At 46.0% G+C, this 26,735-nt stretch overlaps 1 protein-coding gene across 2 annotated transcripts in view; it reads right to left on the bottom strand.

Moving 5' to 3' along the window:
- The window catches only part of ATRIP (ATR interacting protein), a 266,785-nt gene that overhangs the window by 197,151 nt on the left and 42,899 nt on the right, over nt 1-26,735 (bottom strand). For both annotated transcript variants that reach the window (XM_069206686.1, XM_069206687.1), the window contains exon 6: nt 2,119-2,282. In XM_069206686.1, the coding sequence (XP_069062787.1) occupies nt 2,119-2,282 (164 nt within the window). The remainder of the gene's footprint in view (nt 1-2,118; nt 2,283-26,735) is intronic.

Raw genomic sequence — 26,735 nt, 5'->3', positions numbered from 1 at the left:
CATGCCCGAGTTCATAAAGTACTCACTAGTTTTTTTTGTTCTTTTTTTTTTTTTTAAAGTGGCATCTACTCATTTTGTTTTCTTTACTTTTAATTGGTGCTTGCTTGTTGATAAAATGCACAGTTTAACATATCAGGAATTTGTAGAAAGTGAATTAAAGGCCAATTGAAGAAAAGCACTAAACAAACAGAAAAACGAAGTCATGCACACAGTACAAATCTCAAAGAACAGTCAATCATTACTTTTTCATTGGCATAACCAGAAACTGAAATGCCATGGCAAAATGACCAAAGTCCTTCAAATCCCTTCAATAAGTTGCAGTGTGCTGAGCTTACTGCAGAGCATGCAGTGTATTAATAAATGAAAACCTTTATTTTGATTATAAGAAATAATGAAAAAAGCATAACATTATATACAATAAACATTCCTATGATAGAATAAAATCACAGGCTTAAAACCCATAGATCTCAAACACAGGAACACCTTAGAATAAAAATGAGATAAAACAGACATACTAAATTTAAAAGCCTCAAATAGCTACAGTAAAAACTCAATTCATAATCGTATTCCAATCAAGTGCGCTCTTCAGGAAACGGCAAGCCGCCATGTCAGCAATATGTTCATTCATCGTTTGTATGTAAAGGGAGGTGGGCGCTACTGGTAAAAACCCTCCGCTTTAAGGACGGGAGCAGGAACCTTCTTCTGGGAGGGAAATCATCGTAATTGCAAAACAGAACCAGGTGTTCCAAGGTCTGAAGTGAAACCTTATCGCAAGGAGAGACCTTGATTGAGAACGGCTCATACTACCCAGGAGGGAAACAAGTGCTATAAGGGACAGAACCTAACCTAAACCTGGTGAGAAGTAGTTTCTAACAAAAAGAGATAGGGTTCCGGGCCGGGGCTGGTTTTTAAAAGCAGCAAAGCCCTTGTAGAATGACTACCCAATGCCAAGTTTTCTCTGCTCTCTCGGACATGCTGAAGAAATAATTCTTTCACAAGCTTTCTGTCTGACCGTTTCAGCAACTCCAGATTATAAAATAATAGAGGACGCCCCAGAGACAGAGCAACAGATCTAATATAATTTAGCCACAGGATTTTATAGCCTTGCTCACACCCAAGACAGTCCTCAATTATCTCCCTGCTAAGCGTGGTGAACTCCCCACTCCACATCGCAATCCACAGCATAAGAGGGGCAATTTTAACATAAACCTCTGAAAAATCCAGGCCCAGCTCCTCATGCATGAACAAACTAAAACTGGCAGGGCCCAACCCTAATAATTTCCTGCAGAAGCGATTTTCTTTGCACTAAATGGCCTTACAGTTGCAATGCCCACAAATTTCTGCACCATACGATAAAACTGGTAAACACTCCAGTTTGTATATCTGCAGCAGAGGCAGGGTAGGTTTACTGCCAACCATTTAAGCAAATCTAGATAGGGACCAACATGATTGATTGAAGCGCATACAACAATTTGCAAGACATGGGGTCCAACTGCAATGCTGGTCAAACGTGACCCCTAAATAGGAGTAGGTGGTCACCCTGGTCTCTTGCTGGCCCTTGATCGTAATGGGTCTAGGTTTTGGATTCCACTTCCCGCAAACCATAAAATGTGTTTTTGAGGTGTTTACATCCAATTCTAGGTCACCCCTAAAGTGAACAAACAAATCCACCAAAGCTTTAAGCCCATTCATTGTAAGTGAAAGTAGTACAGCATCATCAGCTTATAGTAAGAAGGGCTCCAGAGTGGTCTTAACCCTCAACATATCTTTACCATGAGCAGCCAGGTATGATTTCAGGCCATTAATGTATAGCAAAAATAAGACTGGCACTAAGACACATCCCTGCCTAACTCCCCCTGACAATTTAAAGGCATCAGAGCACTCCCTTGCAGTACCAAACCTTACTGAAGCATTGACACCTGAATGGAGAGCCCAAAGAAAATTGACCAAAGGATGAGGTAGCCCAAGACCCTCCAGAATGGACCAAAGCTTTGAACGATTGACCCTGTTGAATGCGCAGCTCAAATCCATGACAGCAAGATAAACAACCCCCTTCTTAGCCACCACATATTTACCAACAAGCATGCTGTGTAGTTTTAGCTCTATACAACTGCTTACCCTCCTTGTTGAAGAGATTTTGATTGACTTGCTGGGCTAATGGCATCAATGTTTTGGAAGACATTTCAGCATTGAAAGACTCCTTGGTAGGGAATGAGTTTTTTCCAAATTGCAACGAAGAACAACTTTCTGGTTTCAAACTTCCTGGTGAACCCTTTTTGGGACTACAACAAAATACCATTTTAGACTTTGACATAGTTACAAATGATTCAATTAAATATTCACTGAGAAACAAGAGGTGACAAAAAAAACACAACATTTAAAAAAAAAAAAACCAAAAAACTGTTTTTCTGATTCACAATGACTAACTCATTTTCTACCCCTCATCAAGCTATACACCTTCCTTCCCCCCAAAAAAAACCTCCCCACAATGTACTAACTGAAGCTATTTCCTACCAAAGGAAGAGGCAGAATGAGTCAAAGTGTCAAGACAGAGTGAAAGCAAACTGCTAATTTTTATTTTATTTCTTTGACTAATATCACACTGATAAAGGTAGAAGTTTTGCAGATGATAACATGCACCAAAATGTCGGGGGCAACCTGTCTGAGCTATAAATGTATGCAGTGTGGCAAAACTGAAGGTGTGTGGCACAACTGAAGGGGCATTAATTTGTAAACAAATTACAAAAGAAAGTAAAAGAGTATATCTCACATGTCAATAGAACTTTTCACAACAGGGCCAGGCTCTGCAGTGTTTAATCACTCGGTCATCTGCAAAGCGCACTGATTTTCCAGAGGTAAGCACATTATAGCAAATATTTATATTCAAAACGGTTTATGTCAAAACATATCTTTCTACCAGCAGCAAATTAACACAAACAGCACATGATGGCTGTATGAAGGGGATGGTGCAGAAGCTAAACTCCTCCTGAAGTTAGACGCTGGTACCACAAATTAATGTCATTGAAAGCCATTCCATTTGTAATACTGTAGCCCCTTATTTATTTTTATTTATTTATTTACATTTTTTCGGTTCCACATCCCTCCTTCAGTGCATTGCTCTAGACATGTACGACGCACTGCCAGAGATGTATCCCAACCAGGATGTAGCTGAGGCTGGGACAGCATTCATGTAGGAAGCTGGCTCTTTATATAGTATACTAAAATGAGGTATACTGTGCAAAGAGTCTGAGGGTTCCCTTACTAGTGGACAGGGTCTTGCTCTAGCAATTCCAAGGTGCTCTCTTAGGGGGTAGTGTGGCCGAGCAGCCTTAGGCTTTTCAGAGAGGAGTGTTACATTTACAATAGGCACACAGTCAACAAATGATACAAACAGCTCAATAAGGAGATCCACACCAACAGGCATCTTTATATATATATTTAGGCACCAGAATAAATCAATCAGGTAAGTACGCTTTCTAATAGAAATGATCACAGTTTTGAAAAGTCAATGCTACATGCAATTTTCTGAAGCTACACTGTTACTCTATGGGAGAGAAAACAAAAATGGCAAGAAGGTACTCCATAGCAACTTACAGGACCAATCTCCAAGACTTAAGATGAGTATAGGACATGGTCCTAGGCCATACTAACAGGGCACCTCGGCTGCACTGTGGCAGCTGGGTGCAGAGGGGCAGTTCAGCTTTGGGTGGCCCGCTGAAGTCAATGGGGATTGGTCCGGTTAGAAAGATGCTGTGGGTAGGGGCTGAGGGTCCAGTTAGGGTGAACCAAATTGGGGGTTCAGTTCTTGCCATGCTCAGGGACGTAGGAACACCTGTGGTCCTTTTGTCCTTGGTACGGTGCGGCTGGGTGCAGAAGTGAATTGGACCGTCGGGTTTCCTTCACAAGTCGCTGTAGAGAGGGCCTGCAGAAGAGGCTGCAGGCATTGACTGGGGGTCCAGTCCCACCAAACCAACAAGTAGGATCAGTTCTTACGAGGCTCTGGGACATAGGGACACCTTTGGTCCTCTTCTCCTCGGTCCGGGGCAGCCGTGTTCAGAGGTGCAGTAGGCCTTAGGGTTTCAGTCACCAGAGGTGGTTGAGGTAGAGGGGGGCCTGCAGAAAGAGGGTGCAGGCATTGTCAGGAAGTCCACAGTGGGCAAACTCAAGGTAGGCTTCGTCTCTGGTAAGACTGGGGACCACACAACACTGCTGACCCACTTCAGCTTGGGCTAGGAGGCACGAGTGCAGTGGTGCTGCCCGCTGTCAGCTTTTGGCGGTCCAGGGTCCTCTCACTTCTTCTTGGGTTGCCTGCAAGATGGAGAGGAGCAGTTCCGCTGTTCCACGCCACAGGAGTTCCTGGTTCTTCAGTGAAGGCTGACAGTCCTCCCAGGCTTTTGGAGGTAAAGGCAGCTGCAAGACAAGGTGTCTTTGGCACAATTGTCAAAGTCAGCAGACACGCAGGCTGGCAGTGTTGTCACCGAGTTTGTTACTGGTCTTCAGTTCCCACTTGTGTCTCCTCAGTGTCCTCCTTCTTTCAGGTCGGCAGGATCTGATTTTCTGGTGCCAGGGGCTCCCCTAAATACTGAATTTAGGTCATTAGGAGAGTGTTGGTTAGTTACCAATAGGCTACTAACCCCGGGGTCACTACGCCACCTATATGACCACTTCCCACTGTTCCTGAGTTCCTAGTTCTGCTATCACCAAGATGACAGTATTTCAGATTTTGTTTTCACATCAGGGAGCTCACCTTAGGGGTGGGACTGACCTGAGGTGTGACACACCTCTCTGAATACTACTTTTCCCGCCTGTCCAGCTGCCAAATGGGCCTGGGTCTGGGTCAGGGGGAGGGGTTGGAAGGTCAGCCTATCCTCTGAGGGAAGCTAGATCTGCACATCATCGGAGGGGGGAAGTTCCCTGCCTTGGAATACAGATTTGCAGGTCAGTCTGTTGGAAGGGGTGTGTTAGCAGGCTTTGTTCTTGACCGCCTGAGACAAGAGACTCTAATCCTTCGGGGTCAGAAACATGTCTGTTGGTGGTAGGCTGGCTAGAACTAGTCTGCCAGTACACCAGCACTTGGTAGGCTTTTCAGGGAGCAACTCTAAGGTGCATGTGTTAATAAATTTGTCACTAGAATTAGTGAGGGTTTTTTAATACAAGATGTTTGATACCAAACATTCCTAGTTTCATTGAAGCCATCATGTACCAGGGAAACTCGTATTGACCAGTGTCCAGCACATGTACTTAAAATGGCTCCTCTGATCACTTACTAAGTCTACGAATCGACAAAGACATAGCAGGGGCATATCTACTCTTGCAGATATGTACACACATGTAATATAATGCACCCTGCCTGACATATATCGCATAAAAGTGTTAATGGGCATGGCACACATTCTGTGGGCCGTGTCGTGTTTTCACTTTTAGCTGCACTAAGACACGCAGCATGCAATGGCAGTCTGCATGGGGTAGGTGAGGGGTCACTGAGGGTGGTACAATACATGCTGCAGTCCTTGTGGACTTTCTTTGGTTCCCGTGCCCTAAGTACCTGGGGTTGCATTTACTAGAGACTTACAGGGGTGACAAGGCATTGCTAATTGGGGAACAATTGTAAACATTTAGGGAAAGAGCTCTGGCACTGGTGACCTGGTTAGCAGGAACCCAGTGCACTTTCTGTCAAAACTGCTTTGAATACCAGGCAAAAAGTGAGGGGTGACTGTGTCAAAAAGGGGTACTTTCCTAGAATTCCATAAACAGAAGGATCTTTGGTATGCTACTGAACCAGGTAGGGTTGACAATCATTCAATGGAGAACAGGAAGCAGGTTCCAGAAACAGTCACCTGAATGGAGCAACCTTTAGTTTGGGAATTCCTAAACCTGGAGAAGGCAAATGACAGCCTTCACAGAGGACATTAGCCTGGACACAATGCCGGGAGGACATGTTTGGCAAGTCTGTCCAGTGAATGGCTAAAAATCTAACATTTATCCAGATATAAAATGCTTATTCACAGATGAATTAAACACTGCTGCACAGAGGAAGAAAAATGCTGTATGATACCTTGTTTGTCTTTCTCCTTGGTGTCTGTTATGGCCAAAAAGTGAGCAAAAGAAAAGGAGACCCCTGTTCCAGATGGACCGGGATTCAAAATGGCCAGCTCCCTGTGCAGTGAAACAGCCAAATAAAAAACAATTAAACAGACGGACAAGAAGCTACCCTGCGGGTGCCTCTGGGGCACAGGGGAGAAAATTGTAACTGGGTCTGCATGCAGGAGGCCAATCTACAGAGAAAGGAAAGGTTAGGGGCGCCTGCGTACAACAGGCAGAGATGCCTTCTGGCTCTGGCCTGGTGTGGACTAGATGGTAGGACAGGGAGGTCATATGGTGGGAGACCGTTAGGGGAGTTCAGAATGACCTACTAGAAAATCAGTGTAGGAATCTGGATTACGAGAAGGGAGGAGCGAAACAGAAGAGTGTGCACATAAGTGGACAACAGAACCTGGCTATAGAGTAAGGTAATATGATGTAGGAAAGCACAGACGTTACCATACAGTGGAAAGTGAAAGGGTTCCACAGTCTGCACATGTGGTGGTAAGGGCATTGCAGGTTAGATGACAGAAAATCGAACATTAACAATTCATTAAATAACAAAAGCTTCCTGCATACCCAAGACCTAAGCATTATTGGATTGGGCAGACTGAAACAGCTGTGCTGTAGTGCTCTAGGAGTAAAGGGCGGACAGGCATGAAATGAAAAGGATTGTGGGGCGAAGTCACTCTGGCATTGAAGAGGAATCTAAGCAGAAGAGAGACATAACAGTGAAGGATAAACTACAAAGCAATCCCCTCTCCATCAAACTCAAAGGAAGAACAGGCCCAGAACTAAGGTGAATCCACACTAAAAAAAGTATAAGACCCCGTCTGAAAAAATAAAATGGAAAGGCCTGCAGGGGTTCAAATTTAGGTGACTGGTGTAACAGACAGTAGTTTTGCTTCAAAAGACAGTGGGTGACCTGATAAACAGGAAAAAACATTGGAAAATAGAGAAGATGGAGAGTGGAAATACAGAAGAAATAATTTTAAGGCTAGTGGGACTGCAGGAGAAAATGGATGGCGAATGCCTGGAGCTACATCAGGAAGACTGCATCACTTATGAAATGAAGCAGAAAGGACTGTCCAATTTCTTTCCGATTGAGTGCGCCTACACCACTGTCAGGAACGTCCCAAAGGAAGATCATATTTCATCTACTGAACTATAGAGACAGAGATATAACTTTGTAGGAAGGAAGGAGAAGAAAAGAAGCAAAGCAGTGGTGAGGAAAACATGGAAACACACACTCCACAAGTAGATAAAAAAAACAGTGGTTTAGAACCTATGGCAATATGGGAGTATGTGTGTGGGGGGGGTCATGGAGGTCGATTTAGAAGCTGTGACAACATTTAGGGCAGTAAAGGGGTGCATAGGATGTCACCCCATCTCACAGAGTAAAAGATCCACCCTAACAGGAGAACAAAACACAATATACTATTGTAATGAGAATTGGAGTACCCTGAAAGGAGAATGGATCAGCAGAGAAAAGACATTTAGCTGGTTTCATATGTCTGTTACATGCTTGTAGTTTACATCACCTACAATGGCAGAAGACAAAGGCAACCTATATAGAGGGACGTAGATGTTTATGCAAATGTGGGCCTACTAGCAAAGACCCAAATGCAGTTCTGTTTGGTTGCACACTGGTCAAAAAGGAAGACACAGAACACTTGTGATATACAGCACAAAGAACAAGGTCGATGTTTGAACATTGCACAGGTAATTAGAGAGGCAAGATATGGGGGGGGGGGGAGGGAGGGTGATGCCAAGTGGAGGAACAGTGAGTGACCACTTACCATAGGAGCTGGAACTTGCATTTGATGTGGCTATGAACACACCCACTGCAGATCCACAGGGATCAGTCTACCAAACCACCTTAGGGGTAAAATGGTCAGCAACCAACATAGATTCACTGGAACAGGAAGCTGAATACCATTTCAAGCTGGCTCATAGCAACATCCAACAAAAAACTGGGAAACATATACAACATTATTTTCATAACTACACACCTCAGAAGTTAATACCCACACAGCCCAAACAAACATCTGGTCTCCCAGTACCAGGTCAGAATAAGTGTGTAGGAAGAGAAATAAAAATCCTTAAAAGGGAGGTGAACAGGGGTCTGAGAGCACTACGGCAGTTCCCTCGGATTGAAGCATTTAAACTTGACCTCAGATGCAAGAAGAAGGAGCTAAAAAGGGCCATTTTGACTAAAAAGAGAGAAATAGCAGACAGCTTCTTGGCAAAGCTCATTTGGGACATAAAGCATCATAATGCAAACACCTTTTGGCGCACCGCCAACTTCCTAAACAAAGCACCGCCAAACCCGGAATCTGAGGAAGCCTGGGTTTCCTTCCTTACTGCTCACTTTAACATCTTTATAAACAAAACAAATACATTGGGCACTCAAGGGACAGCCTTGGCAGATGAGCAACACCACCTAGATTCCATCATCTCAGAGGAAGAGCTAATCCTAGATGAGGACACAATAAAAAGGCACATCATTAAAGGCAGGCTCACAGGCACTCCTGGCCCAAATGGAATCCCCCAGGATCAACCTAGCAAAATGGGCAGGACATATAGTCCCCCTTTTCACACACACCCTGTCAGGCGCCACAGTCCCAGCATCCTGGAAAGGGTCCATCATTTCACCAATCTTCAAGGGAGGCAACAAGTCATAACCGGAAAATGACAGACTGAGAGCCCTTACCGATAATGAGGCGAAGGGCCATGCGGCCTACTATTGGAACAGCTCCTTGACTGGGCTGAAGCCACCTCTATCATCCCATCCCAATCAACCAGACAGGGCTCACAAATTTTTTTTTAAAAAACCTTGACAAACATCATGGCACTGATGCTGTTGCTGGAAGCCTAAAAAAATACATAAAAACAGAAACGAAAACCATTGTATCTGTGTTAAATAGATAAAGTGGCCTTTATTACTTTGTCCCACAAAAACTGCTCTGGAGCAAGTTAAAGAACTGTGTCGCTCCACCTTTGCTTCTAAGAGCAAATGAAAACCTATACACAGACACCTGGTTAAAATAAAGCTGAGCAATGGGACCAGCCTCTCCAGGGCCGTTCCATCATCCAGAGGGGTTAAGCAGGGGTACGTTCTGGCCCAATACTTTTTAATCTATTCCTGGCAGACCTCTCCTCATCCCTGGCCATGGTAAACCCTCATGCCCCAAACCTCAGCATGATCTCACTCTCAAGCCTATTGTAAGTCTATGATTTGGTGCGGATTAGCCATACCAAGGTGGGGATGCAGTGTATTCAGAAGGCTACACACGACTACTCGTAAGAGACAGCCTTACAATTAACACCAAGAAAAACAAAATTATGAACTGCTGCAGAAGAACGAGAAGCAAAATCAGCTGATCCCTTGACTACACAAAGGTCGAAGAAGTCACAGTCTACAAGTATCTCGGCCTCACATTCGACCACAAAGGAGGTTTAAGCACCATAGGGAAGAAATGAAGAGAAAAAGGGCTTTCCCTGGCTGCAGGTCTCAGTGTACTCTCTAGGAAGTTGAATGAGCCTTCTTACCCCCACCTACTATTCTGGAAACAGCAAGGGCAATGGTCGTCCCAACTTTGGCATACAGAAGCGAAGCCCTCCTGGTGAGGGTCACAACTATTCCAGACAATATTGCTATCAGAATCTACAGGGAAATTTCCATCTTCCCAGATACAGCTCAGCAGCTCAAATCAGGCTAGAATTTGCCTTGTGAAATAAAAAAATTGCCAAAAGCACAGCATTGTTATCATATGCTACCGGCTCCAGTCAGCTGAAAGGAATACCCTAAATTACAACCTCTGGCTGGAAATCAATAAAGCCCAGGAGGGAAATCCCTCAGAGACAACTTTGACTAGCTCAGTTATGGTCCACAGCACCCACCGTGGAGTCTTTCAGAAAGACAACTGGCAGAATGTCAAGACTAATCTCATTCCTAGGGGATAAGGCCTCTTTTGAGAACCGTGCACATGCATGGATGGGACTACATTCTTACACACAGTTAAAACCGCACTTCAGTAGTAGAATCAAGGGAATGTTTTTAATATATTGCCTTAGTGTTCTTCCTAGTAACACACATGCAGCACCCTAGCTAAGGGTATCAGGAGACACCCCCTGCAGGTTGTGCAGCCAATCAAAAGACCTGGTCCACATCATCTGTCTTTGTAGTTCAACTTAAACTTTGTGGCTCAGGACTTTTTGGAACCGGGCCTGGATACGTTCCTGCATTCAAGCAATAATAGCCTGCTTACATTCTGGGGACCCTTGTCTAATCTCTCAAACAGTGAAATATCTACAGGGTGGAGATCAGGCTATAAAGAAAGCACTTTGTCAGTCCACACATATCCAATAGCCAGGACACTCAGGCAAGGTGGAGATAGGAGCAAATTACCCATTTTACCAAAGCCCCTAACTCTTGGTTTACTCTTTGCATTTTACTGTTTGCACATGCCCTCTTTCAGCGCAAAGCCCTTTACTCTTACACTTTTAAACATGCTGAACATCTTGTTTTCTTCCTGCATGAAACTGATAGTAATCTTACAACCGCAACACTGAACAATGATTAATGAGACACTCTTGCCGTCATATGTCAAGACGTTTTATAGTTTTAATGATCTCTATTATTGCTTTTATATTGAAACGATTTTTATTAATCAAACAATAAAGTTTTTACTTACCAGAGAGAGGCAAGATACAGATAGAGGACACAACTGTTGTGGCGATCTGGAATGTCTGAGGTTCAAATAACTAAATTAAGAGGTTAAATTTGGGGGCAAATTTATGTAAGCAAAGAATAAAAATTGCCTGCTTGCAGGAAACCTACCTTCTGTCAGATGAGGCAGACAAAATTTAAGAGAAAATGGAAAATGTAATTTTTTTTTCACGCATGATATAGGACATATGCCAGGGGTGTGGGAATTTGGCTGACATCAAAAGTATAATTTGCTAAAGCTACTAAGAGGTAGGCGATGTAGAAGGTTGCAATCTGAGTGGAATCAGTCGAGGGGAGCTGTAGGAACTAGGAACCCCTTTAGGAGAGAAGAGGCAAGTACCTGGTTTTAGCCCAACCCACAGGAGAGCTTTGAAAAAGGACTGTGGAAGACCCAGACAAGACTGGAAGAAACCAAAGGTAGATCCTGACAGAAGAGAAGAAAGGAGACAAAGTTCAGTTGAAGCGTCTGGATGTGGCAGAAGCCTCTACCCACCCTCGAAGGTTGATGAAGACAGTTAGCAGTGCAGCACAGGAGCATAAGAGGGGTTCCAGAAGTGATGCAAGTGATGTCCCACATCGGCGGTTGTGATGCAGTCAGTCAATGGTGCTGGAAAACCACCAACAAGCCTTGGCAAATGTAAGAGTCAGTGAAGAAGGTTTTGCAAGGCTGAAGAGGACCAGCAAGGCCCAGGGGACTCGACCCAAGGAGGGGAGTCCGAGGTGACCCTCAGCAGCTGGGAGAGTCATAAGAAAAGAAGGGAGGCCCACTTAGCACACTTGGAGAGGAGTCCCACGTCGCTGGAGCAGCAGGTAGGAGATTGTGCTTTGCAGGGAACAGTGGTGGAGGCTGGGGCTACACAGTGCCTGAAGATCCCTTGGAGGGGGAACAAACAAGCCTTGGTAGCTGCAAGACTCATAGTGTACAGGGTACTGTCCTGCAAGGAGAGGCAAAGGCTTACCGTCTCCCAAATTCGACAGCGGGTAGAGAGGAACAAGGGAACCACTCAACACCACCACCTGTGATGCAGGATCCACACAGCTGGTCGTCATTGCAGTCGGTGAGTGCGGATGCAGGGGAGTTTCTTCTTCACTCCAAGGGAGATTCCTTCTTACTTCTTGTGCAGGCTGAAGACTCGTCACCCTCAGAGGATGCACAGCCAGGGAAATGTTGCAGTTGTTGGAAGTATCCGGAGAAACAATGTTGCACAGTGGAGTCGTTGCTGAAGTTGCAGATTGTCGGTTCCTGGATGGTCCAGTTGCAGTCCCGGTGGCCAGACGATGCAATAAACGATGCAGAGGAGTCCTGCTGGAATCTTGCACGTCGAATCTGAAGACCCACCTGAGAGGGAGACCCTAAATAGCCCAGGAAGGGGGATTAGTCACCTAACAGGGTGACCACCTATCAGGAGGAGGCTGTGACGTCACCTGCCTCACCTGGCCAATCAGATACTCCCGGGGGCCTCTGCCCACCTTTGATTCAAGATAGCAGAATCCAGTCGCCACCTGGAGGAGCTCCGGGCACCACCCCTGGGGTGGTGATGAACAGGGGAGCGGTCACTCCCCTTTCCATTGTCCAGTATCGCGCCAGAGCAGGGATTGGGGATCCCTTGACTGGTGCAGACCGGATTATGCAAGGAGGGCACCAAATGTGCCCTTCAAAACATACTGGTGGCTTGGGGAAGCTACCCCTCCCAAGGCATGTAACACCTATTTCCAAAGGGAGAGGGTGTTGCCTCCCTCTCCTAAAGAAATCCTTTGTTCTGCCTTACTCTGATTGAGCGGGTCAAGTAGCAGGAGGGCAGAAACCTTTCTGAGGGGTCACAGCAGCGCGGGCTGCCTGGAAAACCCCAGAAGACTGGTATGAGCAATGCTGGGGGTCCTCTAAGGAGCCCCCAGAATGCATGGAATCATACAACCAATACTGACAGTAGTATTGGGGTATGATTCCGACATGCTTGATACCAAACATGCTCAGGTTCAGAGTTACCTTTATGTAGCTGGACACAGGTAGTGGCCTGTGTCCAGTGCACAGGTAAAATGGCTTCCCCGCACTTACTAAGTCCAGGGAAATAGAGCTGAAGTTCGTAGGGGCACCTCTGCTCATGCAGGGGTGCCCTCACACACAGGTACGTGCAACCCTGCCCTCTGGGCTCGGAGGGCTCGCCATAGGGGTGACTTACAGTGACCTGGTGCTGTGACCTGCAGACATTTTGCATGGGCTCCCATGGGTAGCATAATACATGCTGCTGGCCATGGGGAACCCCTGGTGCTCTAATGCCCTGGGTATCCAAGTACCATATACTAGAGATTTATATGGGGGTAGCAGTATGCCAATTGCAGGGTGTGCTAAATCCTCAGCAACCAAATTTAGAGGGAGAGAGCACAGTTACTGGGAACCGGATTAGCAGGATCCCAGTGAACACAGTCAAAAACACACTGACAGCGGCAAAAAAAAAATGGAGCTTACCTTGCCAAAGAGGGCACTTTCCTACAATATTCACAACTGAATCAACCTAAGGCACGCTCATAGAGCCACTTCCCTGGGGCTCTGTATTACTTCCATCCAATCATCCTCCTCCAATACACCCAGCTCCACCTCCCAGGCCGAACGCAGGGCAGTCAGCAGGTCAGAGGAATTATTCATAAATTTTTTGTAGATCATAGAAATCGCCTTAGTCTCCAGCCAGTCCGATAAGAGGCGATCCTCTAGTTGGGCCGCTTCCGGCAGCTGCTTGCCTTCCACTATGCGGTGGGCGCAGGGCATGTCCTAGTTGCAGATACCTGTAACGCTCAGACTCCGCCATATCATACTCCTGTTGGAGATCGTCGAACGTCACATATGCCTGCTTCCTCCAGACATCCCCTAGGTGGTCTATTCCCAATAATGCCCATTTCTTGAATCCGTTCAGTGCTCCAACCTGCTGCAGAAGGGCACTGTGCCACAAGGGAGTTTGAGCCGTCAAAGTGAACACCCATCCCGGGTAAAATGTTGTCTCCTTCCACACCCACACAACTCTGTGTGTGGCAGTAAGGCCTGCCCATTTGACCGCTTGTACAATGCAGCTTCTTAACTCCCACTCCCTAGCGCATCTCTGTCCACCTGGAACACTGGCTCTTACTGATCTGCAAATGCCACATCATTGATAGTCACCAGCTGTGCCACCCAGTAGTATCTAATTACATCTGGGACAGCTAGGCCCTCCTATGTACACCCCTTGTAACTTATTCAGTGCTATGCAGGAACCACCTTCAATCCATAACAGCAGTTTTACTTTCTGCTCAATTTGCTGAAACACCTCCAGGGGGGACCCTATATGGGGTGTTCTAAAGGACATCCGGGAATCTCAGCAGGGACATTTTAAAAAGAGTTGCACTCCCCATTAATGACAACGGAAAGGTGCACTACAGGCCCACATCTCTATATAGCCTATTTAACTGTGGGAGAAGGTTAGCCTCAAAAAAGCTCTCTGGGTCCCTGGTGATGTAAATACCCAGGTACATGAAACCCTCTCAGGCAACTGGCACCAACCCTTCCGGGGGAAGCTCAGGAGGTCTCCCAGTCAATGCCAAAATAAGGGATCAGTCAGTTAATTTGATATCTGGAGTGTTAAAACGAAAATCTGAAGGATCCGGTCTACGGACCAGTGCACAATAGTGAAATAAAGCAATACATCATCGGCACAGAGTGAAATGCACTCCTCCCATGCCCCATTCATCCCGATGCTCCATATCAGGGGGTCTTGCTAGACCCATGCCACCAGAGGCTCAATTGCAAGCGGAAATAACATGGGGGAAAGAGGGTACCCTTGACAAGAGCTTCTGTGCAGGACAAAGGCTCTAGAGAGAGTGTAGCATTGACCCGCATCCACGCTGTTGGAGCCTGAGAGAGGAGGCAAATCCAACCACTAAACCGTAGTCCATATCCCAGCCTCCCAAGGGTAGCGTATAGATAGGGCCACTCAACACTACTGAAAGTCATTTTGGCATCAAGAGATAGGAGAGAAGCCTGTTCCCCATCCAGTAAATTTGGCATATGCAGACTTCTGCCGCTTAAGATGTAGTTGGTGCCGGAGGTCAGTCACCTCCTCTCCCTCTGCAAAACTCTGGGTCTCCAAAACCTCAATGCCCCGCTGGAGCGCCTCGCACTGCGATCTATGCTCTTTCTTTCCCCCCTTTTTAGATCCTGTGCATGCCCTCTAATTACGGTTTTAAAAGCTTCCCATAACGCACAGGCTGGATCCACTGAGGGCTTGTTGCCTATAAAATATTAACCCGCCGTCTCTCTAAACTTGTCGCTGAATCCTTTATCTTTAAGGTGCCAGTGATGCAGTCTAGTAGGTAGCTCACGAGTCTGAGCTGGGCCTAAGAGTGTCAAGCCCACAATGGAATGATCTGCGATCCCTTGTAGCCTATGAAAGGCGTCCCTGAATTTTGCTACATGTTCCCAGAGAGCGAGTAAGTAATATAAGCGGGAAGAGCTACCATGTGCCACCCAATTAATAGTTGTATTACCTTGCCGTTGTGTTCCAGCCACAAGCCTTCCAATCCTAATGCATCCATAAAGGCCCACAACAACTCAGAGTCCCTGTCGACTGCAGGGCCAGCCACCAGGTTCAAGTACCCAACAAGTATCAAGAGGCCAGGTTCCATGCCCAGCAACAGGGTCCCAACGTCGGTGAGTGTCTGAGCCTGCAGCCTCTGAGATACATATGCTGAACAGATATTCAGGGTGTGACCTTCCCAGGCCCCAGATAGTGCTATGTATCCACCCAGCGGATCCCACCAAGTATGCATCATTTTTTAAGAAGGATGCCTACCCATTTAGAATCAGTGGCATAACCCACATGTGCCAATAAGGAATACCCAAATCTATCCATTGCCTTATACAGATTCCCTTTCGGATAAGTCTCCTGCAAGAGAACCGCATCAGGTGGCTGCTTACGCATATACTGTAAGGCCAGTGTATGCTTAATTTGATTGCCAAACCCGTTGACGTTTCACGTCAACACATTTATGGATTGATTCTTTGTTGTAGCCATTCAGTTATAATGTAGGAGCCCAACAGACGGTCCCATACTTGCCGGGCATTCCACCCCTTCCTTCCCATCCAGCCCCCCATGCACCATCCCATACACCGAATTGACTGCACTGCATCTACGCAACAACAGTAAACTGTAGTAAACCAATAAAAAAATAAAAAATTGCTCCCAACAAACAAATTCCACCAACCCTGCTACCCCGCAAAGCAGGCTTTAAACTGCCCACACCCAAAACATGCAGAGTGCCTGTCGTCCATGTGAAAACCATGATTCTGGTGGGTGGGCCAGCGTCCTCTCAATGAGCCCACCACCCAGCATTAAAAAATACAGTAGCAATGAATCCCCCACACAGCGATCAAATTTCCACCATTCACCTGGCCCATACTATCGTAGTGCATTTCATACAGTCACCCCCCCCCCAGCCCCCCTGCCCCCAGAAAATAAACATATCAGGCCCTTCGATTACTGGCAGGACCACCTCCGGGTTCACCTTTACACTCAGGCCAGGGCCTCTGCCCCTTCTGTATCACCCATTGTTGGAAGAAGTGCCCCAATAAGCAGACCATGGTAAACCCACATCGTTTACCATTCAAGGAACCGTGGAGTTATGGAATTGTTGATTGTTTCGAGGTCTGACCAGTGTCACAGCCACTCAAGGTTTCGCCTTCTTTCCCAGTATTATGATGCTCCACTCGCTTCTCACGCCTGGTTCTGCGGCCCAGGGAGTGCCACCCGTCCAGTCACTCCCATGCCTCCTCTGGCGATGTGAAGTGCCATGTCTTTCCCTCTGCAATCACTCTCAGGCGTGCCGGGTATATCAAGTACTTAAATTAAGTACCCAGTCCCCCAGCACATATTTAGCCTCTTGTCTGAAACTGTACCTGGAGAGTAAAATCTGGGAAGTATCGGATGACAGTATTTTTGTACTGAAGATCGCCACATGGCCTGGCTGCCTGCAGGATCGTATCCCTGTCACAAAAGTTAAAGACCCCTACAAAGATGGCCCTGAGAATGGCCCCCGGCCACGGCAGAGGAACAGGTGCCCTCCGTGCCCTCTCTATTGTGAAGAAATTAGACAATCTCTTGGGGCGAAGAATTTTGGTGATGAAATCCTCTAAGAAAAGTTCAACGCTCTGCCCTTCTGCTCCCTCCGGGACCCCCACCACTCGGATATTGTTCCTCCTAAGCTCTCCCTTCCTAGTCTTTAGGTTGGGCTGCCACTCTCTCATACTCCGTGATGAGGAGGAGTGTAACATCCACCGTTGCTGTGTCTAATTTCAGTTCTAAAGATCCTTTCAGGTTTTGGATGGCAGCCATAATCTCCCTCAATGACTATTCCGCCAAGGAGCTCTGGTCCTCTCTCTGGCCACCCACCTTGGCCTCTGCAGGTGGTTTGAGGACTGCATATTTGTCCATTGTATTGCCCTGCGAAGGTGTTTGCACCTTGTTCTGTACCATGGCGAATGAATCCTTTCACAGATGACACCCAGGGCACCGTGCCACTTGGACCCTCCACCACTTTGCTCAACCCAGCACTCTGCTGGGCCTTTGCAGCCATCTGTTAGCTGCTCTCTAGTCCGGTGGGTTTGGGGGGAGTCCCCCCCCCCCCCCACTCTTCTCCAACTGGTACGAAGCTCCAACACTGTTTGCAAAGCACCCCTCACTCCCCATCCTTGTCACCAGAAATGTTGTATCACAATGATGCCCCTCCGAGTCACCTACAGGTGCACTCCATCCACGGCCCTTCAATGGCGTTCAGCAATGTTTAGGATCCCCACCCACCCCCCATTATCTCGGTTTTGTGCTGGCTTCAACCCCTTAGGCCGGCGTTCAACTCACTCCAGACCCCAGACCTCTTTATAGATGCAACAAGGTTTCTGACTCTAAACGTTGCTGGCGGAGGGAGATAAGAATGCCCTAGGGGGGCAAAGCGCAGTTTGGCCAAACGGTGATAATGCTGCTCCTGCGCTATTCACTTGGCACTGTAAGACGGTTGCCAGAGAAATGTATCAGGGGTCATTGAAGCACGTCCTAGGCCCATGTGTCTAGGGTCTCCTCACCGAGACTCACTCTGGGCGCCGCATCCCCCATGGGCCGCCAAAGTTCACTCTCTCAAGCCTGAGTGGGAGTACCACTCACTGCTGCCAGATATGAGCCTCTCACTGTGTCTTTAGGCTCTCGGCCGTGCTCCAATCAGCTGCAGAAAGCCACAGTGCCCATCATCAAAGTCGCGCTCAATGCGGATTCCTCTGCTGGAAAATGAGGGGGAGGCCGCAACTCCCTACACGGCCCCCACTGCACCAATCCAAAAGCCTCACTCGGACCAGGACTCCAAGGTCTTCAGTTTTAGTTTGTTAACCCCATACAGGACAGGTTCGATTTTAGCTATAGTCTCAGTTTTAGTTTGCCTGTCCTTCTTGTTTACCTTTGGCTCCGAATCCATCTTAGACAATGGACGTTGCCATCTTAGACCATGAAGGCTGCCACAAATTATGCAGAATCATCAACATGTATGCCTTTGACGCAGATGTCGTCTGTTTCTATCTTTCCAAGAACTGTGTGTCAAGCCATTCAGATAAAGACATCAACAAAACCCACTGTACATCAGACTGGGATAGGTGACCTTTTCAATGCCATATAAGAACAATAACCCAAATAATGTAGTCCAGTGGTTCCCAACCTTTTGACTTCTGTTGACCCCCACTTTATCCTCACTGGAACCCGGGGACGCCTACTGAATCATTATTAGAATCCAGAGATCCCCTCCACTGACTGCTGGGACCTAATCTGTGAAAATAAATTTTCTAAGCAGTCGCGGACCCCCTGGGGAAGCTTCGCGGACCACCGGGGGGGTCCCCGGACCACAGGTTGGGAACCACTGATGTAGTCTATACTGATGTATTTTTACCTTAGTAGTGCATCCACTGATGTATATGATTATGTCAAAACATTCCTAAGGCAGAACTGCAAATTCCATCTTAGATACGATACAAGATATAAGGACTACCACTTGACCACCTAATTATGAGAGAAACTTCACCCAGGCAGACTTGCAGATCTAGTTGAGCATGGCACCAGATTCCATCTTAATAGAAGAAGCCTCCAACAAGACTCCCCAAGGCTCTGCAAAGCATTCCATTTTACCTTCACAAACTGGTGCCAGGGTCTCAGACACGGTCTCCTAGCTCCTTGCTTTGTGCTCGAAATAGCAGACAAGCTATTCAAAACAGACAGCAAACCCTGTTGTCCAGGAATACCCAACACCTCCGAAACTCAGGCTTATTTTTTATTCTTCTGCTAGAACTAGCATAGCACTTATAAATATAGCACAATGAGGGCGCAAGGGCTATAAATTGTGTTGTTACAATGTTTCTCTGTTTTCACTGTTATTTGAAAAGCTTACCTGCTTTTTATGATCCCAATATTATATGCACTAGACCCCAGCATTTTAAAATAACTATTTTAAAACAAATATTTTGTAATACTTACTCAGTTTCTAGTGATCTTAAGTGTGTAAATCATTAATGATCATTTGGATTACCACTGCTTCCTGTTAGTAACCAAAAAGCATTAACACCACCTCATTTATATATTGGGGGCGTGCTGCGGGGCTACAAGAAATACCTCTTACATTCAGCGTTAGTGCATTGGACTAACCAGTGGGTGTGAAAATACACCTTGCAGAGCTGAGCCAATGACTCAGAAGGAAAGAAGGAATCTTTTCATTAGGTGTTGCACATGGAGTATGATACAGCTCGACGGCTTCTATCCTGACTTTTGAAAAGGGATAAAACCTCAGCTACTATTAAGGGAATTAAAGATTAATGGAGTGATTAGGTACACATGCAAGAAAAAATTATCCACACTTTTCACATGTATTACAAGTAACTATATACAAAGTCACCACACCTGGATGGAATAATAGATTGTACTGCCCTAGAAACCCAAGGTATAAGGAAGTTATTGCAAGAGCAGAGAGAGCACTGAGATGTACCATTAACATATAAGAAATAACAGATTCAATAAAAAACCTCAAAAAGCCAGGTTCAAGTAGTATCAAGCATCCTCAGTCTTGGTAACCAGCGATTACTGCAGGTGTGCTGGGAGGCCAAGGACGGGATGACCTGCCAAAAACAGAGGGAATGCTAAAAGAAGGTAAAGACCTGAGAGATTTGAGTGTCATGGACCATAGTCCATGTTGAATACCAACAACATGGGCCAGAGTAATTAATGGTTTAATGCACAAAGACCAACATGGTTTTATATATCCAACAAAAGAGATAGGATGGAAAACACTACAGGGAGTGCAGAATTATTAGGCAAATGAGTATTTTGACCACATCATCCTCTTTATGCATGTTGTCTTACTCCAAGCTGTATAGGCTCGAAAGCCTACTACCAATTAAGCATATTAGGTGATGTGCATCTCTGTAATGAGAAGGGGTGTGGTCTAATGACATCAACACCCTATATCAGGTGTGCATAATTATTAGGCAACTTCCTTTCCTTTGGCAAAATGGGTGAAAAGAAGGACTTGACAGGCTCAGAAAAGTCAAAAATAGTGAGATATCTTGCAGAGGGATGCAGCACTCTTAAAATTGCAAAGCTTCTGAAGCGTGATCATCGAACAATCAAGCGTTTCATTCAAAATAGTCAACAGGGTCGCAAGAAGCGTGTGGAAAAACCAAGGTACAAAATAACTGCCCATGAACTGAGAAAAGTCAAGCGTGCAGCTGCCACGATGCCACTTGCCACCAGTTTGGCCATATTTCAGAGCTGCAACATCACTGGAGTGCCCAAAAGCACAAGGTGTGCAATACTCAGAGACATGGCCAAGGTAAGAAAGGCTGAAAGACGACCACCACTGAACAAGACACACAAGCTGAAACGTCAAGACTGGGCCAAGAAATATCTCAAGACTGATTTTTCTAAGGTTTTATGGACTGATGAAATGAGAGTGAGTCTTGATGGGCCAGATGGATGGGCCCGTGGCTGGATTGGTAAAGGGCAGAGAGCTCCAGTCCGACTCAGACGCCAGCAAGGTGGAGGTGGAGTACTGGTTTGGGCTGGTATCATGAAAGATGAGCTTGTGGGGCCTTTTCGGGTTGAGGATGGAGTCAAGCTCAACTCCCAGTCCTACTGCCAGTTCCTGGAAGACACCTTCTTCAAGCAGTGGTACAGGAAGAAGTCTGCATCCTTCAAGAAAAACATGATTTTCATGCAGGACAATGCTCCATCACACGCGTCCAAGTACTCCACAGCGTGGCTGGCAAGAAAGGGTATAAAAGAAGGAAATCTAATGACATGGCCTCCTTGTTCACCTGATCTGAACCCCATTGAGAACCTGTGGTCCATCATCAAATGTGAGATTTACAAGGAGGGAAAACAGTACACCTCTCTGAACAGTGTCTGGGAGGCTGTGGTTGCTGCTGCACGCAATGTTGATGGTGAACAGATCAAAAAACTGACAGCATCCATGGATGGCAGGCTTTTGAGTGTCCTTGCAAAGAAAGGTGGCTATATTGGTCACTGATTTGTTTTTGTTTTGTTTTTGAATGTCAGAAATGTATATTTGTGAATGTTGAGATGTTATATTGGTTTCACTGGTAATAATAAATAATTGAAATGGGTATATATTTGTTTTTTGTTAAGTTGCCTAATAATTATGCACAGTAATAGTCACCTGCACACACAGATATCCCCCTAACATAGCTAAAACTAAAACAAACTAAAAACTACTTCCAAAAATATTCAGCTTTGATATTAATGAGTTTTTTGGGTTCATTGAGAACATGGTTGTTGTTCAATAATGAAAATGTCACTTACCCAGTGTACATCTGTTCGTGGCATCAGTCGCAGTAGATTCGCATGTTCTGCAATAGCTCGCCATCTGGTGTTGGGCCGGAGTGTTACAAGTTGTTTTTCTTCGAAGAAGTCTTTCGAGTCACGGGACCGAGTGACTCCTCCTTTTGTCTCCATTGCGCATGGGCGTCGACTCCATCCTCGATTGTTTTTCCCCGCAGAGGGTGAGGTAGGAGTTGAATTGTAGTAATAGTGCCCATGCAATGGAGTGACTAAGTATGCACTTATTTAAGGTTGAGATGATACATATATAAATAATTGAAGGTAACTTCCAAACTGCTACAGGCTCCCGGGGAGGCGGGTGGGCACATGCGAATCTACTGCGACTGATGCCACGAACAGATGTACACTGGGTAAGTGACATTTTCAGTTCGATGGCATCTGTCGCTGTAGATACGCATGTTCTGCAATAGACTAGTAAGCAGTTATTTCCCCAAAAGCGGTGGATCAGCCTGTAGGAGTGGAAGTAGTCTGAAATAATGTCCTTAATACAGCTTGACCTACTGTGGCTTGTTGTGCGGATAGCACGTCTACACAGTAGTGCTTGGTGAATGTGTGAGGCGTAGACCATGTGGCTGCCTTACATATTTCTTGCATTGGGATGTTTCCTAGAAAGGCCATGGTAGCACCTTTCTTTCTGGTTGAGTGTGCCCTTGGTGTAATGGGCAGCTGTCGTTTAGCTTTAAGGTAGCAGATTTGGATGCATTTAACTATCCATCTGGCTATACCTTGTTTTGAAATTGGGTTTCCTGCATGAGGTTTTTGAAATGCAATAAAGAGTTGTTTAGTCTTTCTGATGTTCTTTGTTCTGTCAATGTAATACATTAATGCTCTTTTGACATCTAATGTATGTAGTGCCCTTTCAGCTACGGTATCTGGCTGTGGAAAGAACACCGGAAGTTCCACTGTTTGATTTAGATGGAACGGTGAAATAACCTTTGGCAAAAATTTAGGATTGGTCCTTAGGACGACTTTATTTTTGTGTAGTTGTATAAAAGGTTCCTGTATAGTAAACGCCTGAATTTCGCTTACTCTTCTCAGGGAAGTAATGGCGATGAGAAATGCCACCTTCCAGGTTAGGAACTGTATGTCGCAGGAGTGCATGGGTTCAAAAGGTGGACCCATAAGTCTAGTTAGGACAACATTTAGGTTCCATGAAGGAACAGGTAGTGTTCTTGGTGGTATAATTCTCCTAAGGCCCTCCATGAATGCTTTAATGACTGGTATTTTATATAGGGAAGTTGAATAGGTAGTCTGCAGGTATGCAGATATTGCTGCAAGGTGAATCTTAATGGAAGAGAAAGCTAGGTTAGATTTTTGTAAGTGAAGCAAGTAACCCACTACATGTTCTGGAGTTGTGTGTAATGGTTGTATTTGATTAATATGGCAGTAGCAAACAAACCTCTTCCATTTACTTGCATAGCAGTGCCTGGTGGATGGCCTTCTTGCTTGTTTTATGACTTCCATACATTCTTGGGTAAGTTGTAAGTGCCCGAATTCTAGGATTTCAGGAGCCAGATTGCTAGATTCAGCGATGCTGGATCTGGGTGTCTGATCTTTTGGTTGTGCTGTGTCAACAGATCTGGCCTGTTGGGCAATTTGATGCAGGGTACCACTGATAGGTCTAGCAGCGTTGTGTACCAGGGTTGCCTTGCCCAAGTTGGTGCTATCAATATGAGTTTGAGTTTGCTTTGACTGAGTTTGTTTACCAGGTAAGGAAGGAGAGGGAGAGGAGGAAAAGCGTAAGCAAATATCCCTGACCAGTTCATCCATAGGGCATTGCCTTGGGATTGTTTGTGTGGGTATCTGGATGCGAAGTTTTGGCATTTTGCGTTCTCCCTTGTCGCAAACAAGTCTATCTGAGGTGTTCCCCAGAGTTTGAAATAAGTGTTCAGTATTTGGGGGTGAATTTCCCATTCGTGGACCTGTTGGTGATCTCGAGAGAGATTGTCTGCGAGTTGATTTTGTATCCCTGGTATAAACTGTGCAATTAGGCGAATTTGGTTGTGAATTGCCCAATGCCAAATTTTTTGTGCTAACATGCTTAACTGCGTGGAGTGCGTCCCTCCCTGCTTGTTTAGATAATACATTGTTGTCATGTTGTCTGTTTTGACGAGAATGTATTTGTGAACTATTATTGGTTGGAAAGCTTTTAGTGCTTGAAAAACTGCAAGAAGTTCTAGGTGATTGATATGCAGTCTTGTTTGATGTACGTTCCATTGTCCTTGTATGCTGTGTTGATCGAGGTGTGCTCCCCACCCTGTCATGGAAGCATCTGTTGTTATTACGTATTGTGGCACTGGGTCTTGGAAAGGCCGCCCCTTGTTTAAATTTATGTTGTTCCACCACAGAAGCGAGAGGTAAGTTTGGCGGTCTATTAACACCAGATCTAGAAGGTGACCCTGTGCTTGAGACCACTGTGATGCTAGGCATTGTTGTAAGGGCCTCATGTGCAGTCTTGCGTTTGGGACAATGGCTATGCATGATGACATCATGCCTAGGAGTTGTAATACCATCTTTGCTTGTATGTTTTGTGTTGGATACATGCGTTGTATGATGGTGTTGAAATTTTGAATTCTTTGTGGACTTGGAGTGGCTACTCCTTTTGATGTGTCTATTATGGCTCCCAGGTATTGTTGTACCTTGCGTGGCCGAATTTTGGATTTTGTGAAATTGACGGTGAACCCTAGTTTGAAGAGGGTTTGTATGATATGATTTGTGTGATTTGAGCACTCTATTAACGAATGGGCCTTGATTAGCCAGTCGTCTAGATATGGGAACACATGTATTTGCTGCCTTCTGATGTGTGCAGCGACTACCGCTAGACATTTGGTAAAGACTCTTGGTGCGGTTGTTAATCCGAAAGGCAGTACCTTGAATTGGTAATGTATTCCTTTGAATACAAACCTTAGGTATTTCCTGTGCGATGGGTGAATTGGTATATGGAAATAAGCATCCTTGAGGTCTAAAGTTGCCATGTAGTCGTGCAGCTTTAGCAATGGCAATACTTCTTGTAGTGTGACCATGTGGAAGTGGTCTGATTTGATGAAAGTGTTGACTACTCTGAGGTCTAGGATTGGTCTCAGTGTTTTGTCCTTCTTTGGTATCAGAAAGTACAGTGAGTAAACTCCTGTGTTTATTTGTGTGTTTGGCACTAATTCGATTGCATTCTTTTGCAATAGTGCCTGCACTTCTATCTCTAGGAGATTGGAATGGTGTGTTGTTAAATTTTGTGCTTTTGGTGGTATGTTTGGAGGGAACTGTAGAAATTCTATGCAGTAACCATGTTGGATAATTGCTAGAACCCAAGTGTCTGTAGTGATTTTCTCCCATGCTCTGTAATAATGACCTATTCGTCCCCCCACTGGTGTTGTGTGGAGGGGGTGAGTGACATGTGAGTCACTGTTTAGTAGTAGGGGTTTTGGGGCTTTGGAATCTTCCTCTATTTCTAGGGAATTGCCCTCCTCTATATTGTCCCCGAAAACCTCCTCTATACTGTCCTTGGTAACTGGACGGTGTGGCTTGTGAGGTGCTGGCTTGTGTGCTTTGACCCCGAAACCCCCCTCGAAAGGGCGTTTTACGGAATGAGCTGTAATTCCCTCTGCTCTGCGGGGAGTAGAGTGCGCCCATGGCTTTAGCAGTGTCCGTATCTTTTTTGAGTTTCTCAATCGCTGTGTCCACTTCTGGACCGAACAGTTCTTTTTCATTAAAAGGCATATTGAGAACTGCTTGTTGAATCTCTGGTTTAAATCCAGACGTTCGGAGCCATGCATGCCTTCTGATAGTTACAGATGTATTAATTGTCCGTGCAGCTGTATCTGCAGCGTCCATGGAGGAGCGGATCTGGTTGTTGGAGATGGCCTGTCCCTCCTCAACCACTTGTTTTGCCCTATTTTGGAAGTCTTTGGGCAGATGTTCAATGAGATGTTGCATCTCGTCCCAGTGGGCTCTGTCATAGCGCGCAAGTAGTGCCTGGGAGTTCGCGATGCGCCACTGGTTTGCAGCTTGTGCTGCGACTCTTTTACCAGCTGCATCAAACTTGCGGCTTTCTTTATCTGGGGGTGGTGCATCTCCAGATGTGTGAGAGTTGGCCCTTTTCCTAGCTGCTCCTACAACAACAGAGTCTGGTGGCAGCTGTGTTGTGATGAAAGCCGGGTCTGTAGGAGGCGGCTTATACTTTTTTTCCACCCTTGGTGTGATTGCCCTACTTTTGACCGGGTCCTTAAATATGTCTTTTGCGTGCCGGAGCATACCAGGGAGCATAGGCAGGCTTTGGTAGGAGCTGTGGGTGGAGGAGAGTGTGTTGAACAAGAAATCATCCTCGACCTGTTCTGAGTGGAGGCTTACGTTGTGAAATTGTGCTGCTCTAGCCACCACCTGAGAGTACGCGGTGCTGTCTTCTGGTGGAGATGGTTTTGTAGGGTATGCCTCTGGGCTGTTATCTGACACTGGGGCGTCGTATAGGTCCCATGCGTCCTGGTCTTGGTCACCCTGGCTCATGGTGGTGTGAGCTGGGGAGTGTGATGGCGTTTGTGCTGGTGAAACGTTAATCACGTGCGGAGGAGAGGGTGGTGGTGTAACTCTTTTCACCACTTTTGGTTGTGGTGCTTGTTCCGTCTGGAACTCCAACCTTCTCTTTCTCCTAATGGGGGGAAGGGTGCTTATTTTTCCTGTCCCCTGCTGAATGAAGATACGCTTTTGCGTATGGTCCGCATCAGTTGCTTGTAGCTCTTCCTCAAACCTATGCTTCTGCATTTGGGAGGTTAGCGAGTGCTCTTCTGTATAAGAGCCTGAAGCTGGGTCGCTTGCAGTTTGTTTCGGCGTCGAAACTTTGTCTGCGTGTTTTTTCGGCTCCGAGGTGACTTTTTTCCTTTTCGGGGCCGAAACCTCTCGGCGTCGATCTGTTTCGGTGCCGCTGTCTCGGCGTCGAGCCGTGTCCACACCGGCATCTCGGTGTCGAGGCTTGTCTCCAGCACTTTCTCGGTCCCGAGAAGGCTGCGTGCCGGTGTCTCGACCGGAGT

Source organism: Pleurodeles waltl, chromosome 9, assembly GCF_031143425.1.
Source record: "Pleurodeles waltl isolate 20211129_DDA chromosome 9, aPleWal1.hap1.20221129, whole genome shotgun sequence".
NCBI lineage: Eukaryota > Metazoa > Chordata > Amphibia > Caudata > Salamandridae > Pleurodeles > Pleurodeles waltl.
This window is presented reverse-complemented; position numbering and strand designations above follow the sequence as displayed.